Source organism: Phyllostomus discolor, chromosome 9 (genome assembly GCF_004126475.2).
Source record: "Phyllostomus discolor isolate MPI-MPIP mPhyDis1 chromosome 9, mPhyDis1.pri.v3, whole genome shotgun sequence".
NCBI classification, from domain to species: Eukaryota; Metazoa; Chordata; class Mammalia; order Chiroptera; family Phyllostomidae; genus Phyllostomus; species Phyllostomus discolor.
The window spans coordinates 11,831,375-11,844,850 of NC_040911.2; the positions used below are offsets into that span (position 1 = coordinate 11,831,375).

Sequence of the window (13,476 nt, forward strand, 5' to 3'; positions counted from 1 at the left end):
CGCCCAGTCCAAGAGAAGCTGCCCAACCCGGTTTGCAGTGTGGTACCGTGTGTCCTCCCCAGTGGGGTGCCTGGACACTCAGCCCCTATGGACTCGAGGCTGGATCTGGGGTGGCAGCGCAACTGCCACGCGCACCACTCTGGGTCTGTGTGCACAAAAGCGCGCAACTGCGTGCCAGTCACAGCCACTGCCGCGTTTTTCTCCTCGGCTCCCACCGCCCACGCAGGAGGTGTCTGTGCTCCTAGAACAATAGAGGGGTGTACCTCGCGGCTCCGCCGCTAGAGGAGGCACAAAGACCCAAGCCGGCTCCAGAACAATGTAACCAGCGCGTCAAATCGTCCCCTCCCGCGGCCAGCCAGCCCTCCCCGCCCGGCTGAGCGCACAATCAGCGTCCGCTTAATGCAAAGGCGGAGCCTGGAGCCCCGCGGACAAGATGTGTTAACTAACCTGCGTCTTAATTTCTCAGCACCCCTTCCCACAAACACCTAACCTCTTTTCGAGCCCAGCCAAACCTCAGCGAATCCCAGCAAACACTCGGAGCGGGGCAAGGGTGGCTGGCAAGCAAGGCGCAGCGCTCTCTATTCTTAGTTTCTCTTTCCCCATCCTCCCAGAGGTGAATGAATGTGGCAGACCCAAGTTTCATCCTTGCACCCTCCCCTCACTGTGGACAGCGACACCGGAGCTGGTGTAAACAGGCCCTTTGGGTCAGAAAGTCCCCGCGCCAGTGCCAAGCCTGCAGAAGGGCGCAGGAACCGCCGTTAAGAGTCTGGCCACTCGGTTCCCGGCGCGGGCAAGGCTGTGACTCCTGCCAATGACCAAAGAAGTTTGCCTGATACATTAAGTAGGAAAACGGTGAGATTTTTTTCTCTTCTGAAGAGCAAAGCCCCTCAGCTGCCTCCATATAGGGAGAATAGGCAGCCTGGAAAACTGAAACACATTGTCTAAGCAAGAGTTCAAGTGCACACAGGGTTTTGAATACGGGCAATAGTGTTCTCTGTGAGTCCTGGACAGAGAGGGCTCCTAGCGGACACCAGGCACCCCATCCCGCCCCGGAAAGAGAGGGCAAAGTCGGCACACTGAGGGGAGGGCTGATGAAGTGCGTATGCGGGGCAGGTGGTAGAGGAGAGCCCGTAAACGGGGTAGGAAGGAAAAAAAACAGAACAGGAGAAGAGTAAGAGGAAACGGAAGAGGAAATAAAGTCGAGAAGAAATAGAAAGTGTGTAGGGAAGAGCAGGAGGGAACCAAGAGAAGTGCTAGGCGCGTGGACCTGGGGCCCCAGCATCCCGGAGCCCTCTCCCCAGCAGCCTGGCTCCGGGCGACCCTCTTGACTTACCTGCCAGGCGTAAGGCGGACATGCGCTGGAACTCCGGCTCCTGCAGCCACTTCCACATCCTGCGGAAGGTCTCCCTGCCAGATTTGAGTTTACTCCACGGTTTGGGGTTCCGGAGCAGGTCGGAGAGAGTCCCCTGAGACCGGCACAGCACCCTCTGCGCGAAGATCGCCTGCGGAATGCTGTAGCGCTTCAGCTCGGCGGTGATGCGCTGGGCCACCTCTTTGGTGTTGATCTCCTCCAGCTGGCCGGATGTGGCCACTTGGGAGCCCGACGAGGATGAGGGTGGACGCTCGCGGCTGGGTGCCAGCACCGGCCCGTGGGACTGAGCGTGACCTGGGTGGTGCAGGCCATTGAGGTGCGACATCATGGCCGCGGGCGGGGTGCCCAAGCCCCGGGACAGGTGCTGCTCACCGCGGGTCAGCATGGCAGTGTGGTGCGCGTCGAAGTTGGGGCTGAGCATTTTGTCGTGGCCCGGCGGCCCGTAGTTGGGCAGGCTCTGCTGCGCGTTGTGGAGGCCACCCAGCCCGTTGCCCAGCGGCGTGGCGGCAAGAGGGGACAGGCTCTGGCTCATGCCGGGCATCTCCTTGTAGGGACTGTAGAGGTTGTTCATGGCCGGGAGCCCGCGCTCGTCGCGCATGAGGGTGAAGCTGCCGCTGACGTTGCCCGACAGGCGCTGGTGGTGGTGGTGGTGATGGTGGTGTGGGTGGTGGTGAGGATGTGGGTGGTGGAACTTGTCCGACACGGTGGAAATGGGTGGCAGAGGCTGGAGCGGCGTCAACGTGGTGTAGGTGTTGCTCATGCCCATGCCCGGCGGGGACGAGTCGCAGGACATGCTCATGGCATGATGGAGCGGGATGGAAAGCTCGGGCCGGTAGTCGCCGCCGTCCAGGATTGAAGCCATGCTAGTGACCATGGCTGAACGCGACGCCGCCGCCGCTGCTGCCGCCGCCGTGCCCAGCTCCTGGTGAGCCGCTGGCGGCGGTGGCGGGCCCCGCAGTGAGCCGGCAGCGCCGCGGCCCGCGTGGTGGGGGCTGGGGCTGGCCAGAAGCTCCTGCTCATGGCCTGGGCCCCCACCGCTCCCGCCGCCGCCCCCGCCGCCGCCCCCGCCGCTGCCGCCGCCGGCCGGCCCGTGTAAAGTGCCCAGACTTTCCATTGTCAGCTCCGGGTTCATGGCGCAGCCTTCTAGTTCTTTGGTGAGGCATCGATAGGCGGTGTAGGCAGCCTTCATTCAGTCCATCGGGGCACGGGGGCGGCGGGGGCGGCCGGCGGGCTAGCAAGGCGCGCGTGGCGGAGCTCGGCCACGGGAGCTGGGGAGGGTGCCGGAGTGCGTGAGTGTGTGGAGGGGGAGCGTGCGTGCGGTGTGCGCCCCGGGCTGCGGGCGGGCGCGCCCGGGGTGGGGGCGGGGGTGGGGGCGAACAGGGCGAGAGTGCGGGAGAGGAGAGGGGGCGGGGAGGGAGGGAGGGATCACCGAGCCCCACCGCTCGGGCCGGCGCGCTGCCTAGCCATGTCCCAGCCCGCTCCGGCGCCGACGTCTTCTGTTTGGGTGAGCGGGAGCTGTCCAGAAGGGCTCTGCCGCTGGCCGGGGCAGCCAACCTACCCTCCCGGACCTGGGGCGGGGCAGTGCCCGAAGAGCGTTGCGCACAGCCACTCAGAAGCCACAGCTGGCTCGGGGGGCGGGCCTTATGCGAGGATCTACCAATGGTTTGGGAGGGGGTGGGGCTGCGCCTTTCACGTTTGGCTGACGGCTCTGTGTCTTTTTTCCTCCTAAGCCACTGGAATCAAACGTCAAGGAGAGGGAGGGAGGGAGGGAGGGGGAGAAAGGGTAAAGGAGGGAGAGAGGCGAGAGTACGAGCAGGGGACCGAAATCGTGTCGAAGGTGCCGCGCTGTGTCCCTTTTGAGCAGCTGCGATCTGGGGATAAAGGGTATTGCTTTGATTCCCTTTGCCTCACCCCGAAGCTTCTCTCGCGGCTAGAAAGCTGGGAGGAAAGGTCTCCACTACCTGCTCGTGTAAAAACAAACACACGTCTCCTAGCAAGCCACTTCCTAAGTAAGCATCCCTAGCTGGGAGCCAGTAGTTTCTAGCCTTTTAAAATGCAGGCACTAATGTATTCTAATGCAGGGTAAATTCCCGAGACTGGGGCGTGCGTAATCTCCCCGGCCAGAGGAACTCCAGCGCCCTCGCTGCCTGTAAGCTGCGGCCGGGGACGCAAACCCAGGCTCGGGCCGGGCCGTGGTAATGTATGCAAAGTTAACACAATAACATTATTTAATTACCCAGCGAGGCAATAAATCTCCCAGTTATGAGGGTTCAGAAGGGCCCTGCTAGACTGCAAAACAAAACTAGAACTCCAGGAGCTGCGGTTTTAAGGTGACCAAATACTTGCCTCACTAGACGCTTGGAAAGAATGGGCAGTGGTGGTGTTGGGGGTGGCGGGAGTGTGGCGGCAGGATCACTGCTGATGCCTATAGTGAGCACACTTCTCCTGGGGGCAGGGAGTAAGTAAATCGTCTGGCACGACACCCGTGGATCTTTCCCCAAACGCGGACACACACACACTTCCCTCGAATCCCGGGAGAGGAACGCCCCGGGTAACGGCTGTGGGTAGATGCCACGAAGCCCAGACAGACATCGGTATATTCGAACCTTGTTTCTGGAAAGACCAGAGCCCAGGCGAGTTCTAGAACGCTCGCAAGCCGCAGCTTTCAGAAGTACACCTCCTTTTACCTAGAATTTCCGTTGTTCAGTTGCGCCGGGTCGGGGACTAGGAGTGGAGCGGGGTCCAGAGAAGGTAGAGATTTCTGCGGCCCGGGTTGGGAGTGGAGAGGTGGTTGAAGACAGCGAGTCACCCAACATTGAAAGCATTAAAAGTAACAGATTTCTTCTTGCGCTCTGTTTGCCTCCGAAGGTTCAAGCTAGCTGAGGTTGCGCAGATGTTGCCTTTGTTTAAAGAGACAGTAATTAAGGACAGGGTGGACATAAGTTTGAGAAGCGTGACCTATTTTCTTTTGATCAGCTGTCAAAAGAAGAGCAGGAGGTCTCCTTAAGACAGCCCCCTTCAACCACTTCCAGCTGTTAGAGAAAACTTGATAAGAAACAAGGACACTGCCTGGAATACTGTATGTGCCTTCCAAGCGCTTGAGAAAGGTTTGAAAATAGTTCTTAGTCTCCCTGACCTTTTACAGGTGCCCTCCTCTCTTCCAGCTACAGGGACCCCCCATCCCCCACCCCCTCTAAACTATCCTGTCACATGAAATGTACAGTGAGGTTATTCATAGGTCTACTATTGAGCTCTGGACAATACCTTGCCAGTTATTCTTTCAAATAGCTGCTTCTCTGTGATTTCAACGCTCAGACAAGAAAGTGGATGCTTCCCTACATGGCTAGACATACTTTTGGGGATGCTCACCTCTCTAGTGTCACAACACTAGAAAGGCAAAATAACTCAGTTTCCTCTTTCTCTGCCTTTCCTCTCCTCCTTCCCCTCTCCTCCTCCTGTCTTCCCACTGCCCACCTTATATATGGCGTCCAGACACTTGGGATAATTTGCACAGTGAATGTTTGAAATGCACACCGAATTGAACAAAAGCTAACAAGAGTGCACCCTCTTGTTGGCCCAGGAGTGCTGAGAGGCTGACACAGAGTAGCAGAGGAGCGAGCTGGGGAAGGAGCCCGTCTGGTGTGCCTTAGTGCTGAACGCAGCCTCCTCTGCCCTGGCTTCAGCCTCAAAGAATGGCCAGTGACCCCAGCCTGTGACGTCTATAGGCACTGCCTCTGTGCAGAAAACTAAATATATAAATTGCCATTTAAATAATTTTTCAAAATGATAAACTCATCTACCAGGCTAAGAAGGTAAACCTTCAGGGAATTGCATTTCAGTGTGCCTGGGAGCAGTCACGTGCTGGGGAGTTGAAAGGTGAGTTGCATATTCTCCTGCCTGGCTCCCTCCCTCCCCCTCCCTTTCTCTTCTCTCTCTCCCTCCGACGCTCCCCCTTCCCTCGATCAATATTGGCGATCTCAGGGAAATCATGAAATAGTATTGGCTTCTTTGTGTATAATTTCATTGGGCTAGATTAAAGCAGATTTTTCCACGTTTTCTCTAATGATGGTTTGAGGTTTTGTATTTCAACCAAAAACCCACTTGAAAGGAAAATGAATGTGCATGTTTAGTCAGCACCCCAATTTTTACTGAATTAGGTTTGCATACCCTTCTCCCTTTCTTTCTAAAAAGAGAAAACATTTTCTACTTGAAGATCATTTTAAGAACATCAGAGCTAATAAGCTTTTAAAATAGGTTTTGAAATATCTTTGGTGTTTTTTTTCCTCTATCGTTCTTTAAGAACATATATGCTAAGCTTCACAAGTTCGGCGACTCAGGGTTCTTTCTTTTAATTTGAAGTTGCACTCTTGTTCTCTCCTCCCCTTGGCATTTGATCCACACAAATAGACTGTGTAGAAATGTGGTAGCAGGAGAGCTGGTTCATGACTATTAGGATCTGGACAAACAGTTGCACCAGCCACTGTATCAGGAGGGGGATATACATTTCTTGGTATCCCACATCCACGTGTCTGATTTTCTTTTGATCAGACACTTAAGTGGGTCAAAAGAAGCCTCTAAATAAAATGTAGCTTTATGACAAATGTAAGCTATTATACTGTAAAGGGAAATAATCTGAATGTGAGTTAGCAACTGCAGAAAAAGACGGAAAATTTTTACTGTTAGAGCTGTTCATGTGCTTTCACATCAAATTGGTTGTTTTAGGCTCTGAGAGGAATAAAGCAGTGGACACTCAATTAAAAGAGAGACCCTATAAATTATTCACACACACACAAAATAAACAGACCACAAGTAAACCCAGTCTGGATACGGGGGCCCAACAGCTTTGTTTTCCCCAAACAACAGGCACCACAACCCCAACCCCAGGGAAGAAGAAGAGGGCTGCTCATTTCCACCCAAATGTTCAAAATGCTGAAGATGGGTTTGTGTCGAGGAGAACATGTTTGTGCTACAGCTAGGCTTCTCAGGGCGATATAAACACACACACACACACACACACACACTCACTCACACACAAAACATAATGGTGGGTTGATTTGAACTATTTTATTTTTGTCCTTCCCCAAACCATCTGGCGTGTGAGTGTAGGGGTATTGATCAGGATCTGTGAGCTGCAGACCCCATGCCAATCTATAGCGTTTCTGGCAATCAGCATCGCCCATGAATTGCAGCTGTCTTTGCAGCTCCCGAACAGAAATCTTCAAAAAAGCGCCCCCCCCCCTTATCAAACACATCATCCGTTCAGGGGTAAGTCAATATCTTTTCTTTGTCATTTCGTGAGCCAGGATTATGGGGGAGAAAGTTTTTTGTTGTGTGTTGTAGCTGCTGCTGCTGCTGCTGCGCCTGTTCCCCTCCAACCCCTTTTTAAAGGAAGGAGAGCAATTTTCTAGGCATTGAATGGTAATGGTTTTCCAGAAAGGCCTCAAGCGTTTGTATGAATCGGACAACAAATGCTGTTTAAATATTGTGGGGGAATTCGAATAGGAGGGAGAAATTCTTATGTTGCTATACACAAATGATAAGTGGTAATAGAAGGACCTTTTTATTGGCACAGAATTTTCTCCCCCTTTTCCGGAGCCCCTGGTGATGAAGACACTGCAAGTCTCTGTGATTACACTTGCAGATGGACCGTGGGTGCTTGTGGAGCACAAGGAGCCTTCGGAATTGTGGCTCTGTTTGATATCTCCATTAGTTTCAGTCTTCCTCTGTCGGAAAGCTTGGAAGAGTTGAGCTCCCGGAGAAGAAAACTAAAACCAAAGCCTCACGAACTCCCTTGAGCCTCTCAGAAATTCACTGATACATTTCAGATTCCAGTTCGGTCTAGGAAAGTTAAAAAAAAAAATTGTCCAGGTGGTCAGGCTGAAACGGTCCTTTTCCATAAAATGCCAGGTTATCTGGCAGAGCTGGAAAGGAACTGACCACCCTTAACTTTGGGGTTACAAAGAACACTTTGCACCAGGGTGGGAGGAAAGTTGGAGTTTGTTAGTGTTAGTGTTCTTCCCACCCTCAGCTGGTCTCTTAGGAAAGGCACATGGAGTTAGGGGAGCCCTGCTCACCCAGGAGCATTCCCTTGGAACCCCAAGCTCAGTGTCTGGATTCGGAACCGGCGAGTGGGGCTGCGGGGTGACACCAGCGTGGTGGCTGGGCTGGGGCAAAACCCACCACAGCTTCAGTCTGCACATGGAGAGGCCAGGCTTGAGGGAGGGAGAAGACCCCACCCCAAAGAGCGTTGCCACCTGCTCCAGGGGCCAGGAATCTGGGGCTGGAACACTAAGCTCTGAAGAGCTGGTGTGTCCACCTGCCTAGTTCTGAAGAAAGTCTGGGACTGGGTGGGCTGACCTTGATCGCCCCTTGCGCTCCTGTAAACAGGGGACTGTTGGGGTTTTGAGGACACACACGTCCCTGTCCTCCCTCTCTGGGTTCCGTTCCCTCTCTTGGGAGGAGTTTGGACAGGAGTGGGTGCCCAGGCCTCTGATATGGAGAGGAGGTCCCAGTTGCCAGGACTGGGTGTCGGGACCACATGCCTGAATCCGGGGACCATCACAGAACTTTCTCTGGGGGGGCCCGTTCCGGTTCTGTGTTTGTGGTTTGCTATCACTGAGGAAGCAGATGGGAGACATAATTTGACTCTTTTGGGGGAAATCAAATTCAAAAAAGTTAAAGGTAATTTAAGAATTCGAAACTGAGAAGACCAGAGGGCTCTTTTTGAGTGGGGGCACGGAGCCACTGTCACAGTTCTGGAAAGAACAGCTTTTTCTCTAAAATAACGTGCCACTTGACGGAAACAACTTGCTAGCTTAAGAGCTATGATGCATTTTTTTTTCTCTCACTGGGTTTCCAGTTCATGTGTCAGGACTTTCAGTTCCTGTCCCTGTAGCCTTTGTCGGTCCGCGGTCCCACTTTCTTTTTTCTTTTCCAGTGGATTTCCGAAAATACAATGCCAATTCAAGGATGCTTAAAATAAAGTTTTTCTCTCCTCCACTTGTCACCCTACAAAAGATAAACTGGCGTGAGGTCCTTTTGTTCCGGACAAGTTGTGCGTGAAATCTTTTTGTTGTCCTTTAAAAGGGAAGGCAAAAGTTGCACTAAAAAGGACAAATTTAACTTTGAAAGTGGAGCAGTTTCCAAGTTGATCTGAGACACCAAGCTCAGGCGTTGCTGTTCATTAATTACCTTCTTAAAACGATAATTTATGTATTTGTTCTGGACATAACCATTTTTGATTGAGGATTCAATATTGTTTAGGTATTAATACAATCACGAGCACTTCCGCTCTCTATGAAAATGGGAGAGTTGAAAAACCTTTTTGTATAATTTAAATTGTCTAGCTACCACGAATTTTTTAAAAAAGTATACGGTATTTAATAGAAAGAGTTGACCAGATTTTAAATATTATTTCCGATTTCAAAATATAATATTTCTATTTGAAACTAAGAAAACCAGCCAAGGGATTTGAAATATTTATGAGAATCAGACCCTTTCTTTCTTTCTTAAATCACATGATATATTTTTTAGATTCCTCGGTATTACCTCCCAAACATATTAAATAACCAAGGGAGTCTGAGCTGATCTTTCAAAGTAACGCGATCAAAAGAACACGTTCAGATTATTTTAGGAGCATTTTATCTTTGGAAAATCGATTCGATGCCGCTTTTTGAGATTTTGGATTTATTTTTGTTTTTCTTCCAAACGTGTAAGAAAAAGCAACTCCGGCCGCCCGCAGGGTTCCGAGGCGGTCCTTTGGTAACTGCGGGCCGGGCCGTGGTCCTCCCGGGAGGAGCGGGACAAGGTCCCCGAGGGTCACTCTAATCCGCTCCGGGGCCGGGCCTGGCCGGGCACAGGTGGTTTGGCTGCTTCTAAAGAACCGGGCCTCGGAAGGCGCCCCGCCGCCCGGGCTAGCAGAGCCGAGTCGCCGGCGCTCCGACTCGGGAGGGAGACCTGTTGGCGTCGAGGCCGCAGGCGCGGAGCGGCCGCGCGGGAGGCTGCGAGCGGCTCCCCGGGTGGGCCGCGCCCTCGTGCCGCCCTCGCCCCGCTCGCCCGGTCCCGCCGAGCCCGGACCCGCGCCGCGCCGCTGGTCGGGCAGGGGCAGCGCGGCCCCACGGCTGGGGAGGCGGAGGGAGCCGGCCAGGATTGATGTCTAAATCAATGCCGTTTCTAAGCGCTTCTCTCCGCTCCTCTCCATCTTCCTCAAAGGCAAACCGCCTCCCGAGGGTGGACCTCCTCTCCCTTCGCAAAGTCAGCGGGAGGAGAGCGTCAGCACCGCACCGACCCCGCAGCCCCCGGCCGGGCGCCGAGGGACTGCGCGGTGGATCCGGAACGAGCGCCAAAACGGAGGGAAAACGCTGGCCCCGCAGCCGCCGGGCGTGGGAGCTACCTGCTGGCCCGGCGTCACCCTCCTTCCCCCCAGGCTACCCCCGCTCGTTTCCCCACGCCCGAGCTCCACGTCTCCCGAGCGCCGGAGTGCAGCCCCGGCCGGGACCCACCCCCCCAGCTCGGGCGCAGGCGAGGCCTGGCCGCGTCTGCCCTCCTTGCTCCCAACTGGGCCCCGATCGCACGGGATCTGGAAGGGGGAGACCCCCGGTTCCCAACGCCAAACCGGGCCCTGCTGAGGCAGGCCTGGCTGGTTCTGATTTAATTATTCACTGATGAATCAGACAGCTGCAATTGTGAAAAATCCGCGGCCTCTATTGATTCATGGAGGGGGGTGGGGTGGCCGTGGTAGCAGAGACGGAAGTCGGCCCGGCCTTCGGGTTCCCCTGGCCCGGGCGACTGAGCCCGGCCCCAGTCCCCGCCGAGCGTGCGGCGGAGTCGGGCCACGGCCACGCAGGCTCCTCTCCTCGCACTAGGCCCCGCGGGGCCGGGTTTGCAGGCCGGGCGGGCGCGCATGGGGCCGACGGGCCTGGCTCCCCGCCTCGGGCCTGCTCTGGCCTCGTGCGGAGGAGACAAAGGGGAACCGAAGAGCGAGGGCAGGAGAGTTGATAAGTGCGCTTTCCGGGGGACCGCTCTCGCGGGGGCCCCAGGCCGGGGGTTGCTGCCCACAGGGCGCCCCCCGTCCGGGGGCGGAAGGGCGGACGGGGGCGCTTCCGGCCCCTGCCACCCGGGCGCCGGGTTGAGTCCAGCCGCGGGGAGCTCCTTGCCCGGCCGGGCGAAGGTCAAAGGGCCGCGATGGACGACCGGGCCCGGGACACCACCTCCCCGCACGCGCCACCCTCCTCGTGGGCAGGGCGAGCGGGTCCGGTCGATCTGGGTGAGTTCCAGCCGCCGCAGCGCCGCCCCCGGGTGCCCTCCAGGCAGGAGCCGCAGCCCCGAGGGCAGGGGCTCCGTCCCCTCCTCCGTGACCCGGGACCCGACTTGGGCGTGTTTTCCGGAGGAGCCCTGTCTGTGTGTGCTCACGACAAGGCGCTGACACCGCGGTGTAGAGAGGACGTTCCAGAAGCCATTATGTTTCTCTTGACGCAAAAAATGTAGAAGGATTTGATGTGGCCAGATAGTGTGCGAAAAGCTTTATTTATTTATTTATTTATTTATTTATTTATTTATTTGTTTATTTTTAAAGCCCTGGAAGCCACAGGGTAGTCCTTTGGTATATACATGTAATGCCCTCTTCTTTGGTCATATTCAAGTCATGTGGCTTTCCCATTACAATTTAAAAAAATATTTTATTTATTCATTTTGAGAAAGAGGGGAAGGAAGGGAGAAAGAGGGAGAGGAACATCAATTGGTTGCTTCTCCCACCCCGCCCTCCCCCAGCAGCAGGGCAGGGGTGGGGTGGGGCGCAGTTCTGGCCGGCAACCCAGGCCTGTGCACTGCTCTCGCTTTGCTGGATGATGCCTAACCCCCTGAGCCACACCAGTCAGGGCTCCGTTACAATTTGAAATTATTCTTAATATTACGTTTTATAGGCATCACCGATTATACAGGAAAGCTATGTAGAACAAAAATATTAAAGGTCTAAAGTTCCGCATCCCTGATGTTTCATTTTTCTTTCTTCTTAAAATTGCTTTTAAGTATTTACCGTCTCCCTTTGTTGGTGAAATGTGTTCTCCAGACTTTATCCTGGGAAGAGGTCAGCACTGGCTCTCTGGAGATCAGATATAGAGTCCAAAAGGGGCCTCAGCAGCTCATTGCCTGCGTCGCAGTTGGTGGGGCTGAGGATAGGTCACTGAACACACCATGGCCTTTCCTGTCTTGCTGACTGAGATGGTTCAATAGATTTTATGATGGCCTTCCAACTGTCAGGCTGGGGAGACCTGGCCTTTGGGCTTTGTGTTCCATGAACCAAAGACAATGCACTGTGTATAGTTCTTTATCTTCTCTACAAACACTGGTAACGAGAGTGGACTTCTTAGGATAATTCTGAAACATGCTTTGAACCACCGTGTCTCAAACATGGCTTGTCATGATAAATGTGGAAAGTCCTTAACATTTCCCATCTGGGCTTGTGAAAGGTTTCTGAAAATCCTTCAAATGGTATTCTGTGTACAGCTGCTACAAAACTGTGATTTGTATGATTTGAATGTAAATGAATATTAATTTGTTCTCCCCCTTTTTTAGTATTAATCTGAGTAGGGCTTTTTTTGGGGGGGGAAGGAGATATGGTTGATTTCACTTTCAGTAAAGGTGGGGTGAATAGAAATATTTAAAAATATTTGCAAACGAAAGGCTAGATAAAGTCATGTTACTAAAGCAAACATTTTTTGTGGTTTGAAGGGATACAGTTGGTGCCTTTGCACATGCTGTTCCTTGGGTGCACTTGGGTGAACTGCTTTTGCCCACGGTGCACCTGGTACAAACCAATTCATAGCTGAAGTTTTAGCTCCCATTTATAGACTTTTTTGGGGGGCAATTTGCATATATAATTTCCTGGGGAAAAATTGTTCTACTACCTTTTATGCTCATATTTTAATTTTGTTCCCCAGTTATGTTAAATATTATAACTTAAATATTGGAACATCCGTGGCCCAGCAACCAGGTGCAGCAATCAGAATATGGGAGAGTTCTAGGAAACTATAAAGTATTATACAGAGAATGGATGATGGCTAACTCATTAATTTATTTGTTCTCTTTAGAAATATTTATTGAATACCTTCTAGGTGCCTCTTTCAGTTCTGGACTGCAAGTAAGAGAAGTTGTCTTTAAGTAGAAAAGAATTCCCATGGAAGGCACCAGGTAGTTCAGGTAGAAGGGATGGGAATGCAAGAGAATTAAGCTTGGAAAGCCAGCAGGAAACAAGGGACAGCATCATCAGCAGCAGAGTCAAGGTCACAACCATGTAATAGACAGCCTCTGTGGCCCTGTTGTCTCTGTTGCTGCTGCCATAAGGAACTGCTAGGCTATCCCTGTGGTTTTATGCTGACTGTGCAGGAGCCAGTGGTCAGGCTGGAGGAGGGGTGCCGTCTTGATTCTCCTATGGCATATACCAGCATCCTAGCTACCCAAGGGGACTTATTCTACCTCTATCACACACTTTAGGGAAGCACTTAAAATAAGATGGGTGTTTGGATAGTAGGAACCAAAAAACAAATGCACAAACGAAAAATGAGAAAACGAACAGCACCCAGAAATACGTTACCACATAGGTGCCGGGACAGAACTATGAACAAATTAGATGTGGTCCCTGCTCTCAGGAATCTCACATGATGACTGTTCATTTTTCGTGTATGTGTAAAGAAGGGGAAAAGAACAGCAAAGAATTATTCGGGTCTTATTTCAAAGTAATGGGCTAAGTTTCTCTCCTTTTTCCCTCTTCTTCTCTTTTGCGTAATGTTGGATGTTGGTCAGAGGAAGTTAGAAATGACTGATTTGGGGGGCACTCTGTCCCTCACCCTCAATCCCAAGGTCAAGGGTGTGGCATAGTCAAGATCTGGAGCCCATCCTGGCAATCCTGTTGCCTAGCCCCTCCTTCTGCAGAGGCTCTCCCAGGTCCTTCGAACAAGTCTCATTTGTTAATGAGATCTTAATGATTGTTGGGTTAATTTCCTGAGGGCTCTTTTTTATAAAATTCCAAGTCTGAATCCAAATTGTGATGAGTGCTTATAGCTTTAAAAGCTATTTCTGGTGGGATACATTTGTAATGATTGACTTCA

The 13,476-nt window shown here is 52.8% G+C and overlaps 1 protein-coding gene across 1 annotated transcript in view; it reads right to left on the bottom strand.

Moving 5' to 3' along the window:
• Positions 1 to 2,902, bottom strand: part of ONECUT2 (one cut homeobox 2) — a 41,185-nt gene extending 38,283 nt beyond the window's left edge. The window contains exon 1 of the mRNA XM_028524518.2: positions 1,334 to 2,902. Within this exon, the coding sequence (XP_028380319.1) occupies positions 1,334 to 2,561 (1,228 nt within the window). The 5' untranslated portion in view covers positions 2,562 to 2,902. The remainder of the gene's footprint in view (positions 1 to 1,333) is intronic.
• Positions 2,903 to 13,476: the final 10,574 nt, after the last annotated feature.